Consider the following 17,798-nt stretch of genomic DNA (forward strand, 5'->3'; position numbering starts at 1 on the left):
CTGGGAAACAACCAGCTCTGTGAATTAGTATTACTGTTGAGTCTTTAGCAGAAACCAATCAATTGTCTCGGTTTACGTTTCAACTGCACAGACATCGTATGGATCCCAAATAGCATCCTATTCCCATATAGGGCACTACTTTTGACCAGATTCCTATGGGGCAGCCCGATGAGCCCTAATCAAAAGTAGTGCACTATAAAGCGTAAAGGGAATAGGTTGCCATTTGGGATGCAACCATCCACTTTCTAAGCCTGATTATAATTGTCCCAATCCAACCAATGACCTACGCATGAGCCCACATTCACTGGGTGGGTGGGAACACACTAACAATGCTAAATAGGATAGGAGAGTCACACAAATAGCAAGCAAACGTATTTTAACACTTGTTTTATGAATATTGTTCCATAGACCAACACCATTCATGAATCTACAGCATGTGGGTGTGAATGCAGCTTTCTGAATTGTATTCATAATACTTGACCTTTTCTGGAGGCTTCGAAGCTGTCGTAGATGTTTATCCGCTGGATGTCGTATGTTAGCGTTGTGTTTGGCAGTAGGGTTCTGTTCCTGTTGATTGTATTTAAAGCAAATTTAAAGGCTAGTTCCTCGGCACCTGACGGCCCCGACTCAATGGACTCAAATATTCCTCCTGAAAACAAACAGAGACAAGAGACAGTTGGTTAGTACAGCAATTGAACAAAGTGGTTGATGAAATCACATATACACTTGTACACATATACACTTGTATACATATACACTTGTACACACATACACTTGTACACATATACACTTGTACACATATACACGTGTACACATATACACTTGTACACATATACACTTGTACACATATACACTTGTGTGTGATTATGCTGATCTGTGTTTTACTCATAATTCAACAATCTCTTAATTTAAATAGAAAGGATAATCAAATACAATTCACAAGACATAGAAAAGATATTGAAAATATAATTCCATCAAGTCCATCGAGACCTTACTGTTCACAATAAAATGAGGCAGATATGTTGCACATCACATCAGCTGGGGATACTTTTTAACTCAGGCTATGGGGGTGCTTTTAACACTGACACATGACTGAAGCTAAAGCCTTTAGACACGTTAAGGCTTGGACAGTTTCCAACAGGAATCTGATCCAGGGGGATGTACTATTGTAAGAGAAACTCCTGTAATGTACTGTAGAGTGATGCACTCTCTTCAGAAAGACTGGAGTGGAAAGTGTGTTTAAAAGTGCTGGCTGTATAGCCAACGGCCCTCCGGTGAATTCATCTGACAGCCAACAGATGAATGGCTGCCGAAGAGGCTTGGGAGGAAAGGGGGTGGAACTCTTAGATCAATGTGCCCTGATTGGCTAGCGGATCAATCAATCAAGCCCTTGGGGAGCGCTGGAGCACAACGGCGGGAGATTGAAGTGTTTTGTTTGGCGTGTCCCGTTGGTTCACAGTCTGTCTGTCTGCCTGTCTGTCTGTCAGAGGAAGCTGTCAGTAGATTCTATGGTTTATTTACTCCTACTGTAAAACTCCAAAAGCAGCAACTAAACAGAGGACCGGGACCCTTGCAGAGCAGCAACTAAACAGAGGACTGGGACCCTTGCAGAGCAGCATCTAAACAGAGGACTGGGACCCTTGCAGAGCAGCAACTAAACAGAGGACCGGGACACTTGCAGAGCAGCAACTAAACAGAGGACTGGGACCCTTGCAGAGCAGCATCTAAACAGAGGACCGGGACCCTTGCAGAGCAGCAACTAAACAGAGGACTGGGACCCTTGCAGAGCAGCATCTAAACAGAGGACCGGGACGCTTGCAGAGCAGCAACTAAACAGAGGACTGGGACCCTTAAAGAGCAGCAACTAAACAGAGGACTGGGACCCTTGCAGAGCAGCAACTAAACAGAGGACCGGGACCCTTGCAGAGCAGCAACTAAACAGAGGACTGGGACCCTTGGGGAGCAGCAACTAAACAGAGGACCGGGACCCTTGCAGAGCAGCAACTAAACAGAGGACCGGGACACTTGCAGAGCAGCAACTAAACAGAGGACCGGGACACTTGCAGAAGCAGCAACTTAACAGAGGACCGGGACCCTTGCAGAGCAGCAACTAAACAGAGGACCGGGACCCTTGCAGAGCAGCAACTAAACAGAGGACCGAGACACTTGCAGAGCAGCAACTAAACAGAGGACCGGGACCCTTGCAGAGCAGCAACTAAACAGAGGACCGGGACCCTTGCAGAGCAGCAACTAAACAGAGGAACGGGCCACTTGCAGAAGCAGCAACTAAACAGAGGACCGGGACCCTTGCAGAGCAGCAACTAAACAGAGGACCGGGACTCTTGCAAAAGCAGCAACTAAACAGAGGACTGGGACACTTGCAGAGCAGCAACTAAACAGAGGACCGGGACACTTGCAAAAGCAGCAACTAAACAGAGGACAGAGACACTTGCAGAGCAGCAACTAAACAGAGGACCGGGACACTTGCAGAGCAGCATTTAAACAGAGGACCGAGACACTTGCAAAAGCAGCAACTAAACAGAGGACCGGGACACTTGCAGAGCAGCTACTAAATAGATGACCGGGACACTTGCAGAGCAGTAACTAAACAGAGGACCAGGACACTTGCAGAGCAGCAACTAAACAGAGGACCGGGACACTTGCAAAAGCAGCCACTAAACAGAGGACTGGGACCCTTGCAGAGCAGCAACTAAATAGAGGACCGAGACACTTGCAGAGCAGCAACTAAACAGAGGACCGGGACACTTGCAGAAGCAGCAACTAAAGAGGACCGGGACCCTTGCAGAGCAGCAACTAAACAGAGGACCGAGACACTTGCAGAGCAGCAACTAAACAGAGGACCGGGACCCTTGCAGAGCAGCAACTAAACAGAGGACCGGGACCCTTGCAGAGCAGCAACTAAACAGAGGACCGGGACCCTTGCAAAAGTAGCAACTAAACAGAGGACCGGAACACTTCCAGAGCAGCAACTGAACAGAGGACCGGGACACTTGCAAAAGCAGCAACTAAACAGAGGACCGAGGCACTTGCAGAGCAGCATTTAAACAGAGGACCAGGACACTTGCAGAGCAGCAACTAAACAGAGGACCGGGACACTTGCAGAGCAGCAACTAAACAGAGGACCGGGACACTTGCAAAAGCAGCAACTAAACAGAGGACCGAGACACTTGCAGAGCAGCAACTAAACAGAGGACCGGTACACTTGCAGAAGCAGCAACTAAAGAGGACCGGGACCCTTGCAGAAGCAGCAACTAAAGAGGACCGGGACCCTTGCAGAAGCAGCAACTAAAGAGGACCGGAACCCTTGCAGAAGCAGCAACTAAAGAGGACCGGGACCCTTGCAGAAGCAGTAACAAGACACGACTCAGGAAAAGTTTCTCTCCTCTCTCTCACTAGTATTCTTCTCGTGGGAGAGCTATATTTTGAATGCCATAGTGAGTTGGAGGAAATGAATAAACATCAGTTATTAAAACTTCTTATGGCTGCAAGGGGCAGTATTGAGTAGCCTGATAAAATGTGTCCATTTCAAACGGCCTCGTACTCAATTCTTGCTCGTACAATATGCATATTATTATTACTATTGGATAGAAAACACTCTAGTTTCTAAAACCGTTTGAATTATTTCTCTGAGTGAAACAGAACTCCTTCTGCAGCACTTTTCCTGACCAGGAAGTGGAATGTCAGAAACCGATGCTCTGTTCAACTTCATGCCTATACATGGGCGTGATACGTAAGAGTCTACATACTTTCCCCTGGTTGTCAAGATGCGGTGAGAGAAGAAATTTCGTGTCTATCTTGGTCTGAGGTGGAATAAAAGCTCTTTGTTTGACGTGACCGTCCATATGCTGTTTCTGTTTAGCTGTCGTTATGAACGACTAACATCTCCGTCTTTGATTTTATTTGATACATGTGACCATATCATCGTAACGTATGTTTTTTCAATATAGTTTAATCAGATTATTGACATTTTTTCGGGAGTTTTGCCGTGTTCCGTTCTCTGACTTTGTTGACGTTGGAGTGATCAGTGCCACTTGGCAAGTGCCCATGCTAAATGAAGAGGGATATTTGCCGTTCCAGATAAAAACAACGACTGTTCTGGACAAAGGACACCTTGTCCAACATTCTGACGGAAGATCACCAAAAGTAAGAAACATTTTATGATGCTATTTCTAATATCTGTCGTGCATGTGAACTGGTCGTGGGCGCCCAAGTGTTTCTGGCTATTGTGGCTACGCTAATATCACGCTACATTTTGTTTGCGCTGTAAAACATTTAATAAATCGGAAATATTGTCTAGAATCACAAGATGCCTGTCTTTCAATTGCTGTACACTATGTATTTTTGATAAATGTTTTATGATGAGTAATTAGTTATTTGACGTTGGTGTCTGTAAATATTATGGCTGCTTTCGGTGCAATTTCTGATTGTAGCTGAAATGTAAACTATGATTTATACCTGAAATATGCACATTTTTCGAAAAAAACATATGCTATACAATAAATATGTTATCAGACTGTCATCTGATGAGGTTGTTTCTTGGTTAGTGGCTATTTATATCTTTATTTGGCCGAATTTGTGATAGCTACTGATGGAGTCAAAAACTGATGGAGTAAGAATAATGGTGTCTTTTGCTTACGTGGTTAGCTAATAGATTTACATATTGCGTCTTCCCTGTAAAACATTTTAAAAATCGGACATGTTGGCTTGATTCACAAGATGTGCACCTTTCATCTGGTCTCTTGGACTTGTTAATGTGTGAAAGTTAAATATTTAAAAAAATATATCTTTTGAATTTCGCGCCCTGCACTTGAGCTGGATGTTGTCATAAGTGTATCGGTGTCGGGCTGCAGCCCAAACAGGTTAATAGGGATGTACTATAATTGTAAGCCTGAGCGTTCAGAATCGGTCTGTTCAGATGAGAGAAGAGTCGTTTCTTGCTGAGAAGAGAATGTCTCTGTGGCTCAAGTGAAAGAAAGGGGAGAGAAAAGAAGCGAGGGAAAGACTAAACGACTGACCGACCATGAGAATGTGAAAGAAGAAGATGAATCAGACTGGACAGATTAATGTGAAGATGTGACAGAGGGAGTAGGTGATACATATGAATATGTGTAATGTGTAACTCCTTTGTACTACAGGTTACGATAAGTATGCATTCACATGAAAAATGTGAGCAATGTAGCAAGCAGATTGAACTGAAGGTCAATGTATGAGTACCATACATACAGTACTGATGAATTGAATGAAGTGGTATAGGTATGGTATAGGTGGGTGAAAGGTTAACGCAATGACATTGAATATTAATAGTATAATACGATTACAAGGGATAATGAGTGTATGAATAGGTACAGGTCTATGTGTAGTGTGAATACGACAATGAGGAAGCTAGTCTAAATGAGATTGTGGGGATGAATGGAAGAGGGTGTGGTCATCAGTGATGGGGTAGATAGGAGAACAGGTGGGGCTAACATTAAGTAAGGCCTATGTAAAATGGCTGCCCCTTTTTCATACACACAAATCATGTAGTGCACCCTTAGAGGGCTTTCATTGAATTTTGACATCCAGATAATAACAGTGACATATTCCATTCTGAGTTCCACCCAGCGAGTAGCTAGTCCCCCTGCTGACTTGTGCCTTGTAAGGTTCTTTGATTTGATACTATAAGCCCATAGATCCACAGAGCTTACAGCAGACAGAGATCTGATATCCACTACAGAGGTGACAGCTCTCATAATACCTGACGAAGAGGAAATAGGAGCAAAATCACCATAATGTTGAGCCCCAGTCAGAGGTCACAAAGAGTCATGGGCTTTGAGACACCGTTGGAGACAGGGACACAAGCATAGGGAGATTATCTGAGGCTGGTGTAGTGGCTGTGTGTGTGTGTGTGTGTGTGTGTGTGTGTGTGTGTGTGTGTGTGTGTGTGTGTGTGTGTGCGTGTGCGTGTGCGTGTGCGTGTGCGTGTGCGTGTGCGTGTGCGTGTGCCTGTGCCTGTGCCTGTGCCTGTGCCTGTGCCTGTGCCTGTGTCTGTGTCTGTGTCTGTGTCTGTGTGCATGCCTGCGTATTGAACCAAGAGGGATATCCCTTGGGGCACGCTATGCAGACCTGTTCAGCACAGATCCCAGGACAGCTCTGCCCCAGAACAGATCCCAAACAAAAACCTCAAGCTATAGTTTGTCACCAAAAAACCTGTACCATGGTTTGAGTCGCCACATCTGAAGGCTGTATCCTGCTGCTGTTGGCACCACGGTATTGTAGACCTACACTACCGGTCAAAAGTTTTAAAACACCTACTCATTCAAGTGTGTTTCTTAATTTTTTTCTATTTTCTATATTGTAGAATAATAGTGGACATTAAAACTATGAAATAACACATATGGAATCATGTAGTAACCAAAAAAGTGTTAAACAAATCAAAATATATTTTATATTTGAGATTATTCAAATAGCTACCCTTTGCATTGATGACAGCTTTGCACACCCTGGTCTAGACACTGGAGAATGGCCTTTCCCTCTCAGCTGGTGACATGTGTTCTGTGATCAGACTACTGGTTCTTCCTCAGCCCAAACATCCATCAAAACCCATCACTATTAACACCCCTAATTAATGATCAATGGGGTCTTCAGCATCCCTGAATTATTAATCTGACAAGGATACCAGCGCCGCGATCAATGTCATCACACCATCCACATCTTTCTGTGCCAAAAAGAGAGTGTATAGCCTCATTTAAATCTCAGAAAGCATGTTTGGCCACGTTATAAGGCAGCATACTGACAGACGTGGACAAATGAGAATTCATCATTCTCTTGCTGCAATATGAAAACCAAATAGAGATGAATGATAGTGAAATTCATATTTCTTAGATCAATCAGCTCTGATAGGAAACCGCTGAGCTCTCCAAAAGCTGATCAATATTGTCACTGAGTTGCCGCTAACCAAATTATGATAATAGAATTCCTACTTCACAATGAGTCTGCACCAGAGGAGTCTGCACCAGAGGAGTCTGCACCAGAGCAGTCTGCACCAGAGGAGTCTGCACCAGAGCAGTCTGCACCAGAGCAGTCTGCACTATAGGAGTCTGCACCAGAGCAGTCTGCACCAGAGGAGTCTGCACCAGAGCAGTCTGCACCAGAGGAGTCTGCACCAGAGGAGTCTGGACCAGAGGAGTCTGCACCAGAGCAGTCTGCACCAGAGCAGTCTGCACCAGAGGAGTCTGTACCAGAGGAGTCTGGACGCTGTTAGGAGGAGCTATAGGAGGACGGACTCATTGTACTGGCTGGAATGGATTAAACGGAATGCTATCAAACACATCAAACATGTGGAAACCACTTTTGACTCTGTTCCATTAATTCCATTCCAGCCATTACAATGAGCCTGTCCTCCTATTGCTCCTCCCACCAGCCTCCTCTGGTCTGCACCTTGTTTGTTTCCTTTAGAAGAGATGCATCAGCATCAACTCCTGTAGACTCAATCATGTCTTTGGGCCAAACTGATACCACTTTGGAATGTCAATATACTGTATACTGAACAAAAATATAAACGCAACACGCAACAAAGATTCAAAGATTTTACAGAGTTACAGTTTATATAAGGAAATAAGTCAATTGAAATACATTCATTAGGCACTAATCTACAGATTTCACATGACTGGGAATACAGATATGCATCTGCTGGTCACAGACACCTTGAAAAAAAAGGTCGATCAGAAAACCAGTCAGTATCTGGTGTGTCTACCATTTTATTTATTTAATTTTATTTCACCTTCATTTAACCAGGTAGGCAAATTGAGAACACGTTCTCATTTACAATTGCGACCTGGCCAAGATAAAGCAAAGCAGTTCGACACATACAACAACACATAGTTACACATGGAGTAAAACAAACATACCGTCAATAATACAGTGAAAAATAAATCTATATACAATATGAGCAAGTGAGGTGAGATAAGGGAGGTGAAGGCAAATAAAATATATATATAAATAAAAATATAAAAAAAGGCCATGGTGGCGAAGTAAATACAATATAGCAAGTAAAAAAAAACCTGGAATGGTTGGTTTGCAGTGGAAGAAGGTGAAAAGTAGAGATAGAAATAAAGGGGTGCAAAGGAGCAAAATAAATAAATACAGTAGGTAAAGAGGTAGTTGTTTGGGCTAAATTATAGATGGGCTATGTACAGGTGCAGTAATATATGAGCTGCTCTGACAGCTGGTGCTTAAAGCTAGTGAGGGAGATAAGTGTTTCCAGTTTCAGAGATTTTTGTAGTTCGTTCCTCATTTGCCTCATGCAGTGTAACACATCTCCTTCATAGAGTTGATCAGGCTGTTGATTGTGGCCTGTGGAATGTGGTCCCCCTCCTCTTCAATCGCTGTTCGAAGTTGCAGGCTATAGGCGGGAAATGGAACACACTGTCGTACACGTTGATCCAGAGCATCCCAAACATGCTCAATGTCTGGCGAGTATACAGGCCATGGAAAAACTGGGACATTTTCAGCTTCCAGGAATTGTGTATAGATCCTGCGACATGGGGCCGTGCACTGTCATGCTGAAACATGAGGTGATGGTGGCTGATGAAATCCACAACAATGGTATCTCATCACGGTCTCTGTGCATTCAAATTGCCATAGATAAAATGTAATTGTGTTGGTTGCCCGTAGCTTATGCCTGCCCATACCATAATCCCACCGCCGCCATGGGGCACTCCTTGACATCAGCAAACCACTCACCCACACAACGCCATACACTTGGTCTGCAGCTGTGAGGCCGGTTGGACGTCCTACTAAATTCTCAAAACGACATTGGAGGCAGCTTATGGTGGAGAAATGAACATTCAACAGCTCTGGTGGACATTCCAGCAGTCAGCATGCCAATTGCGCGCTCCCTCAAAACTTAAGACATCTTTGGTATTGTGTTGTGACATAACTGCACATTTTACTGTGGTCTTCTTCTGTCCCCAGCATTGTGTTGTGCACCTGTGTATTGATCATGTAGTTTAATCAGCTTCTTAATATGCCACACCTGTCAGGTGGATGCATTATCTTGGCAAAGGAGAAATGCTCACTAACAGGGATGTAAACAAATTTGTGCACACAAATTGAGAGAAATAAGCTGTTCTGTCCGTATGGAACATTTCTGGGACCAACACTTTACATGTTGCGTTTATATTTTCGTTCAGTGTATAATCAACGGGCTCTGTCAAAGCCAGCCATCTCCTGCAGCCTAACCTAACGTAGCGGGTGTAAAAGAAACACCTTACACAGGTCCCAACATCCGGTTTTCAGGGGAAAGGGAAGCTAGGTTGAAGATCCTGGAGCCCTGAAAACGGGATGTTTACGGTTTTCTGAGAACCCCACTGAGTGTGCCTGCAGCCAAATATAAATATGACAAAGGCACAGGCTGTGTACAGGGATAAGATAGATAGTGCTTATCGTGCAAGTTTAGGGTGACCAGAATGTTAAATTGACGTAACCAAAATTTTGCTATAACAATGCGTGCATTAGCATTGTAATAAGAAAAAAGTCTAGACCTGATTGCCTGAGACTCACTGAAGGCCTAGAATAGACTTTGCCTCAATCACCCTCACTAAATGAGTCTGACATGGCACACTAATCCCTATACCAACACCCTATTTCCACAGGTCTCTGATCAAAAGTAGTATACTAGATAGGGGATAGGGTGCCATATAATTTCAGAGTTTTGCTACTCTTCTGTACCAAAGCTTGTTTTTTTATCACTTTTTCCTATAAAAGCTCAGCTTTGTCCAGTTGAGGATAGAATGAATATATCACCATCAGTACATTAGTTTTAATCAGAATTTAATTTCCCTTCGTTTGGTTGAACACGTGAAAAAAACAACACACTCCATTTTAAAGCAGTCTGTTTTCTTTTTTAATACCTTGTGCCGGTCTGAAATCAATTGCTACACTTGCTGCTATCTTAGCAAGCATGTGTGTTCTTGTTGGGCTGCGGAGAGGAGCGGAGAGCCGGAGAGGCTATCTTTGATGAATGTGCTCAGTAATCCAGTCAATTGGTCGCATTAATAATGTTTGGTTTGCTAAAATAGCGATTGTAGCCGCCCAACCGTTGCTGCTTCTGGGCTGTGGGGCCCTGCACACATTGAGCTGAGGGACTCAACAAGACCACAGGCTTTAAAGCTCAGCACAACACACATAGTTCAAAGATTCATAATGACAGAGAGAGAGTGTGTGTGTGTGTGTGTGTGTGTGTGTGTGTGTGTGTGTGTGTGTGTGTGTGTGTGTGTGTGTGTGTGTGTGTGTGTGTGTGTGTGTGTGTGTGTGTGTGTGTGTGTGTGTGTGTGTGTGTGTGTGTGTGTGTGTTTTTGGTTTCTGACTCATGTTGATGTTATCACAAGTTGCAACACTGGACTTTTTACAGCTTAGCAAATGTGCTCATGAATGATAACAAAAAGTGTTCTGGCAAATATGCAGAACTACTGCACAGTGTCACGGTAGTGGCTTCTAACAGTAAATGACTGCATTGCAAATTGCCAAAATACTCTTCCTGCTGAGTTGAAAGGGTATAAGAAGTAAAAGGGCAGAGAAACACCTGGATCTGATTACCATTACTGGTTTACCAAGAGGAGAACGTTAAACGGAGAACGTTAAACGTCAAGATGGTCTCTGTCCTCTAACCTCCTCCTGCTGTTCCTCTAACCTCCTCCTGTCAGTGAGTTGCTGTTCCTCTAACCTCCTCCTGTCAGTGAGTTGCTGTTCCTCTAACCTCCTCCTGTCAGTGAGTTGCTGTTCCTCTAACCTCCTCCTGTCAGTGAGTTGCTGTTCCTCTAACCTCCTCCTGTCAGTGAGTTGCTGTTCCTCTAACCTCCTCCTGTCAGTGAGTTTCTGTTCCTCTAACCTCCTCCTGTCAGTGAGTTTCTGTTCCTCTAACCTCCTCCTGTCCAGGGGCGAAAATCTGAGATCAACCTTGGAGGGGACAATTACATTAAATTTTCTCAAGAGCAATCCCTGAGGGGGACACCAAAAGTAGTGCTGTAACACATAGCATACGTTGTTAAATGTATATTGAGGAACCATAATTCCTACAACTGGATAATTGATAGGTACAGTAGTTAACTGAAGGGTTTTCCCAACTTGTTCAAATGTTTAAATCATTATAATTCTACTACTAATAATAGTTATAGCAGTGCTCCTTACCAGTCCAGTATGTATGCAGGTATTCGTACTTACAACCAGCAATACCAAGAAAGGTCAGTAGGTGACAATGGTACTGTACACTGTATGGGTGTAGTTTTCATAAATACAATGAACATGGTGTGATCACATCTAAAAGAATCTCCATTGAGAACCATCACAAAGTTGGTCTCCGTATTGAATTGACCTTTTAATTTGACTTTTTCTGATACATTTATATAGTCATTAAATATGTGCACCTGGCCTGAGTCTACAATATCTTTGCAAGAACAAAAAGATACAAATAAGTACAGTTCTAAAAGCAAAATAACTACTTCAATGAAAAACCCAAATAAATCAAACAAAATATCCTTCAGTGTCTCAACTCTTCAAACAGCAGCTATGGACAAGTATGTCGCACAAAGTATGCCATTTTAAATAAAATAACATGAAATAAATCATTTGTAAGTGTACTGAAAACTACTAAACAAAAGAACAACTATCAATTACACCATGGGTTCTCAAACAGGGGTCCATGGACTAATTGCAAGGGGTCCGTGAAATAAAAAAGTGTAATGAATGTAGTCAGTACCACAAGGTTTCCAGTAAGTTTACATATAATATAGAGGGGGTGGTCCCTGAGGACCGCTCAAAACCTTGCCTGCCTTGCCTCAAAATATGCAGGGGTTCCAGTACCCCAAAAACGTTGAAAACCACTGCTATACACACTACTGAACAAAAGAACCGAGCATATGTTTGCGGGTTTCCTCAACAACACATCAGTTGGCACTTTCGCAATGCCCTCGCCTGTTGTCTCCGACACCCTGTATAGCCCAATAAACTCCTTGTGAGGGACATGGTCATGGTCAACATAACGCAGACAGACATTCTCTTGTTCAGCACCAGAGACATCTTGAGTACCATCAACAATTAATGAAAATTGTACAATCGGAAGAGACCTAATCTCAGCTGCAATGCCTCGAATGACTATTGGCCATGATGTTCAGAATTTCATTCTGTGCTTTTGGGCCTGTGTACATTGTGGTACGCTCTGTTAACCACTTCAGTAAAATGGGATCATCCTCTTCTGCCCTAAGTTTCAAAATCTGGTATAAATTCCCACTGTCATCCGTGTGGCCTCTAAAGGCTTGTCCCTGTCTTACTACATGCCGCACCGAACTAACAATTTTCATCAAGCAATGCCTTGCGTCATCCTGCTGTTTACCCCACGCGCTGGACATAACTGGACACTGATTGGATTTAGCTGGTGTGCTGTTACAATTACAAAGTGGCGGTGGGTTTGGCAATTTTGATGTGCTGTGGATTTTTCAATGCCTTTTCTCCAGTTCCTAAATCCTGCACTAATGAAGGCAGCATCAGCTCTTTGGCCAAAAGATGGCTGGCTTGAAAACCCTTGGCTACAGTAAAAACACAACACTCCTTTTATTGATGGATTATAATGTAGCCAGGGGAAATCGCGAAACCATCTCTCTTGAAACGTCAACACTCTGTTGGCAAGAGTTTGCGGTTCTATAAATTGTGGGTGTGGCTGATATGGTTTTGTGCCATCACTGTGGTAACTGGACAATGCTGTGCCACTGTCCCCTATACTGGTGCTGCTGGCAACAAGGGTGACACTTGGTCCTGCCGTGGCTGTGACACTGTCCTCTGAAGTCTCTCTCCCTGGCTCTTTCCCTTTCACCACCCTAACTGACTCAGTCTGTCTCCTAGAAAATAAATAAGGTGTTTGCCGTACTCCTAACTACCGGTACCCAAAACTACACAATTAATCACAACAGCAATACCATTGCCGTAAACAAATCTTCGTTTAGTCACCAGTTTAAGTTGAGAGTGGGGGTATCCATGGCATTTTCCAATTATGTCCCTATTTTACAAGTCAAAAAAATTGAGAACCTTTCATAATGTTGCCAAACAAAGACTCAACAAACTTACCTGAGACTCCCTGTCTGCCAATCTGTCCCTGCATATCTGTCCCCAACTCTGATGTCTGTGTGCCATCTGTTGCCTGCTCTGCCTAATGACATCATTGTGAAACATTTGCATTAGCATTTCACTTCTTTCTTATGAACATTTTATCAACTAGTCTTTGAGATATTAGGATACTAGAGTTCTTACTATGCGTTTTGGTGTACTGACAAATACTCTGATGTCGGTCTTCTTACTTTTTTCTGCCATTTTTCTACCTGGCTGGCTGGCTGGCCTAGCTGCACACACACACATTTACACAACACATGCTGCAACCTTTTGTAATTTAAATAGTTTGTTTCATATTGGCTGGCTTCCAACAATAGCTGAATTTGTAAAGCTAGCGAGCACCAATTCCGTTTCTGTGTGTTTGCTATAATCTTTGCTACCTGGTTAAATAAAGGTGAAATAAAATAAAATAAAAAAAGTTCACTAGCAACAATTTATCTTTTGCAAAGAGACCATTATATATATTTAAGACAATGGTAGAAGAGAGTGTAGTTCTGTTCTGTTCAGTTTGGACTTCAGTTTATTGTTAACCTTATCACAGGGACGTCGAAGCACTACAGCTGCATGCTGATCTTGGAATAAACTGACGATAGCAAAGATTCCATCTTTGACGACGCCACATAAATGGAATAGGTACTAGCTAGCTTGATAGTTAATGTTTGCTTTAGTTTGCGCGCTAGCTCTGCAAATTCCCCCAGTGTGTGAACCCTGCCAACATAAAAATAAATAAATAACATTGCTATGGACCTGCTATGGATTGACTGAATTAACCTCACGTCAGTTACGTACATGTCCCTTTCGGACAGTAGATACGAACTCTCTATTACCTTGCCAGCTAAAGAACTGGCAGTGGATCAAACCATTATGAGGCAAAGGGCGGGGGGGGTCGCAATCTTTTGAAATTTAAATGCGCTATTAAGTGTCTATAATCAGCACAAGTGCTTTCATTGCGTATTATTAATATTATTGAAATTACATAGTTATGTTTACAGTGATATATTGGGGGGGACAAATCATATTTTTCCCAAGATGGGGGGGTCGTGTCCCCCCCGTCCCCCCTGGGATGTCCGCCTATGCTCCTGTCAGTGAGTTGCTGTTCCTCTAACCTCCTCCTGTCAGTGAGTTGCTGTTCCTCTAACCTCCTCCTGTCAGTGAGTTGCTGTGCCAATGTGTCTTTCAGCCTGATCCCTCTCAGTGACTTGACTAAAGATCCTATCTAATCCTCACATGCAACCGCACACGCACACACAAACCAGGAAACGCCTAACGTCTCTCTCCTCTCAGACTGGTCATCACAGGCCAACCAGAGTATAGATGAAACATCATCTATCTCAATTTCCTCTCAGAGAAAAATAACAGAGGGGAAATTAATAGGAAATCCAGCTTCAGCTCGTTGCTTGTTTTGGTGGAGTGAAAATTATCGGGAAAAATAAGATAGACCACTATAACCACCCTCACACACACACACACACACACACACACACACACACACACACACACACACACACACACACACACACACACACACACACACACACACACACACACACACACACACACACACACACACACACACACACACACATCCTTTCCGTCTCCCTCCGATGTTGACAGTTTGATGGCGATCAGTGTCAGAATAGCAGTGCAGCAGAACGAGAAGTGTAGCATGACGCACTCCCAGAGCATGTTCCATCTTTATCACAGCTGGGGTGAAAGAGACAGACAGGGAGGGAGGGAGGGAGGGAGGGAGGGAGGGAGGGAGGGAGGGAGGGAGGGAGGGAGGCCTGTGGAACTGAACTGTCTCACACACCTGAGGTAGTTACACTGCAAAGGAAACATTTTATTATTTTCAGGCATAAATGTAGAGCTTGTTCTAAAACTATGAATCTAAGAACAATAAGAGGCAACAATAATATCACCAGGAGAGGGACTGCTAGCATTTTAAAATGCCTGTACAACGACTGTGCCCTAAAAATCTGAAACACTGTTTTTCTGTTATTTTCTCTGTTCTGTGTGTTCAGAACAATTTGTTCCTTTTCAAGATCAACAGCAGAACAGTTGTGTACTGTGTGTACTATGGGGATCTGTCTGTCTGTCTGTCTGTCTGTCTGTCTGTCTGTCTGTCTGTCTGCCTGAGGTGGAGAATTGAAGATGTTGCACTGACTGACTGAAAGCCACCAGAGACTTACAACAGAACAGTGGCATTTATGGTACCAGGTCTATCCTTTATTCAAACCTTTGTCTGTCTTCCTCACTCTATTTCTCTCCTTCCCTGCTGTATATATCTCCCTAAGCCCTCTTCCCTCCACATTCTCTCTCTAATTGTCTCTTTCTCTCTCGCTCTTTCATTCTCTTTCTCTCTCTCTCTCTCTCTCTCTCCTTCTTTTCTTTGTCTTTCTTCAAAATACCATGATAAATGGTAGATGTTAGATTAATATAATGTTGACATGGAAAATGATGTAGTGTTCCATCTCTTTTCTGTTTTTGGTTGATAGAAAGATAGAACAGCGTTGAGTACTCTGCTGGACACTTTCCCAAATGTCAGTGCATCTTAGCCGTTGTCAAGCACTCCCAGACCCACAAATGTCAGCCTCTCCTCAGCACCAGAGCTATTATGAACCACTCACACAGCTGGAAATGTCAATGATTCCCCTGACGTAGATACAAGACATTGAGAGAGAGAGAGATTAAGATCTTTGGGAGCAAGAGAGGGACTCAGAGAAAGCAGCTTCCAACCCAGTATCTATAGATATGTTCTACAGTGTAGTACTGGTCACATCACTCCTTCCTGGGCAACTTCTCCACAGTATACACGCCCCTACAAGCCTGTGACCCATGTCATAAGACAATCAGTATGTATGTGTCCTTGTGACAGAAGTCACATAGATGTGTATAAATAATTAGAATTGGAATTTACTTCATGAATTGACTAAATTGAAATGGCATTCACCCCAACCCTGTTCGGCCCTTTACTGCCCAGTAAAGAACGAGAGTCACAAGATCACTACAAGAAACCTGTACAGATGTGGTCCCCTGTAACTAGAGAGAATGGTGCCAAAGCTCAGACTATGACCCAAATTCTATCAATTCCACATTCAGAACAGCACATTTCAGGTTCACTCAGAATGTTTACCCTGCATTTCAAGGACAGGTGTGGTTTCTGGACAATATCCAGAGACAATGTCCTCTAAAGGAATAGCTTGCAGGGTGCCTCGGTTCTAGCACAGTTAACACTTTTGATAAACCTGGGGCCTAAAGACTCAATACCAACTGTGACTCATACCCCATAGTCACACACAGGAACACATCTGAGTAGTACAGACCTGTGCACACATGGACACACACACACATGCACACGTCACACACACGTCTCACACCCACACCACAGCTTCAACACCAGCCAAAATCCCAGAGAGGACAATCATACAGTAGAGGACAACCTAAAAATGACACACAGATACACACACACACACACACACGCACACACACACACACACAACCTCTCTCTCTTAGTTTCACACACATCTAAACACTCTTTTCTACATCAACATTAATTCCCCATCTGCTGAGGTGAGCATTGGGCTGATGTACTGTAAGGAGTTACTACTCTGCTCTCTCTCTCCATCTCTCATCTGTTTTAGGAGAGGATACAGTTTGTTGATAGAGCAGAGAGTCTATCTTATTATTTCTCACTTTTTACATCTCCTTTCTCTCTCTCTCTCTCTCTCTCTCTCTCTCTCTCTCTCTCTCTCTCTCTCTCTCTCACCTCTCTTCTCCCTCCCTCTCTCTCTCATCTCTCCCTCTCCCTTCTCCCTCTCTCTCTCTCTCTCTCTCACACTCTCTCACTCTCTCTCTCTCACTCTCTCTCTCTCACACCTGGTCTTCTCCCTCTCCCTTAACCCACTCTCTCCCTCTCCCTTCTCCCAGGGCTCCCGAGTGGCGCAGAGGTCTAAGGCACTGCATCTCAGTGCTTGAAACGTCACAAAAAGACACCCTGGTTTGATTCCAGGCTGTATCACAACCGGCTGTGATTGGAAGTCCCATAGGGCGGAGCACAATTGGCCCAGTGTCGTCCAGGTTTGGCCGGTGTAGGCAGTCATTGTAAATGAAATAACATTTTTAGCTGACTTGCCTAGTTAAATAAAGGTTAACAATCCCTTCAGTTTAACTCACCCACATTGGGCCAATTCTCCAAGCAGCGCTCAACGTACTGCTCTCTCTCTCCTCTTTTATTTTTTAATGAGGAGCTTTTCTTTTGAACTTGGCTGTGGCGTATTGATTTTCCAGTGCTCAGACGAGTGCATGCGTGATATTATCTCCGGCAGGCGCGCGGAGGAAGGGGTTGGTTGGCGTTTTCCCCACTGAATGCGATTGTCTCTCATTTCTCTAACGCGATGCCCCCTGATCCCTGCATTGTGCTCTAATCCTGGTCCGTTTAAGAGATCAGCCCATGCTCTGATGAGATACGAGTGTCTCACCAGCCCAGCCCATTTACTGTTACAGAGAAGAGTTAGGCCAATGATAGGCCTCTTTTATTTCTCTCTCTCTTTCTCTCTGTCTATCTTTCGTTCTCGTTATCTCTCTGTCCTCCTCTTTCTCTCTCTAGCTATTTCTCACTCTCTCTCCCTCTTCTTTCACCC

At 43.7% G+C, this 17,798-nt stretch overlaps 1 protein-coding gene across 1 annotated transcript in view; it reads right to left on the bottom strand.

The window, feature by feature from the left end:
- The window catches only part of LOC129857328 (glutamate receptor ionotropic, kainate 2-like), a gene marked incomplete in the record, with an annotated part of 311,711 nt that overhangs the window by 229,003 nt on the left and 64,910 nt on the right, over positions 1-17,798 (bottom strand). Inside the window, 1 exon segment of the mRNA XM_055925459.1 lies at positions 482-649. Coding sequence (XP_055781434.1) covers positions 482-649 — 168 coding nt within the window.

The sequence above is a fragment of the Salvelinus fontinalis genome, chromosome 6, assembly GCF_029448725.1.
Source record: "Salvelinus fontinalis isolate EN_2023a chromosome 6, ASM2944872v1, whole genome shotgun sequence".
Lineage (NCBI taxonomy): Eukaryota > Metazoa > Chordata > Actinopteri > Salmoniformes > Salmonidae > Salvelinus > Salvelinus fontinalis.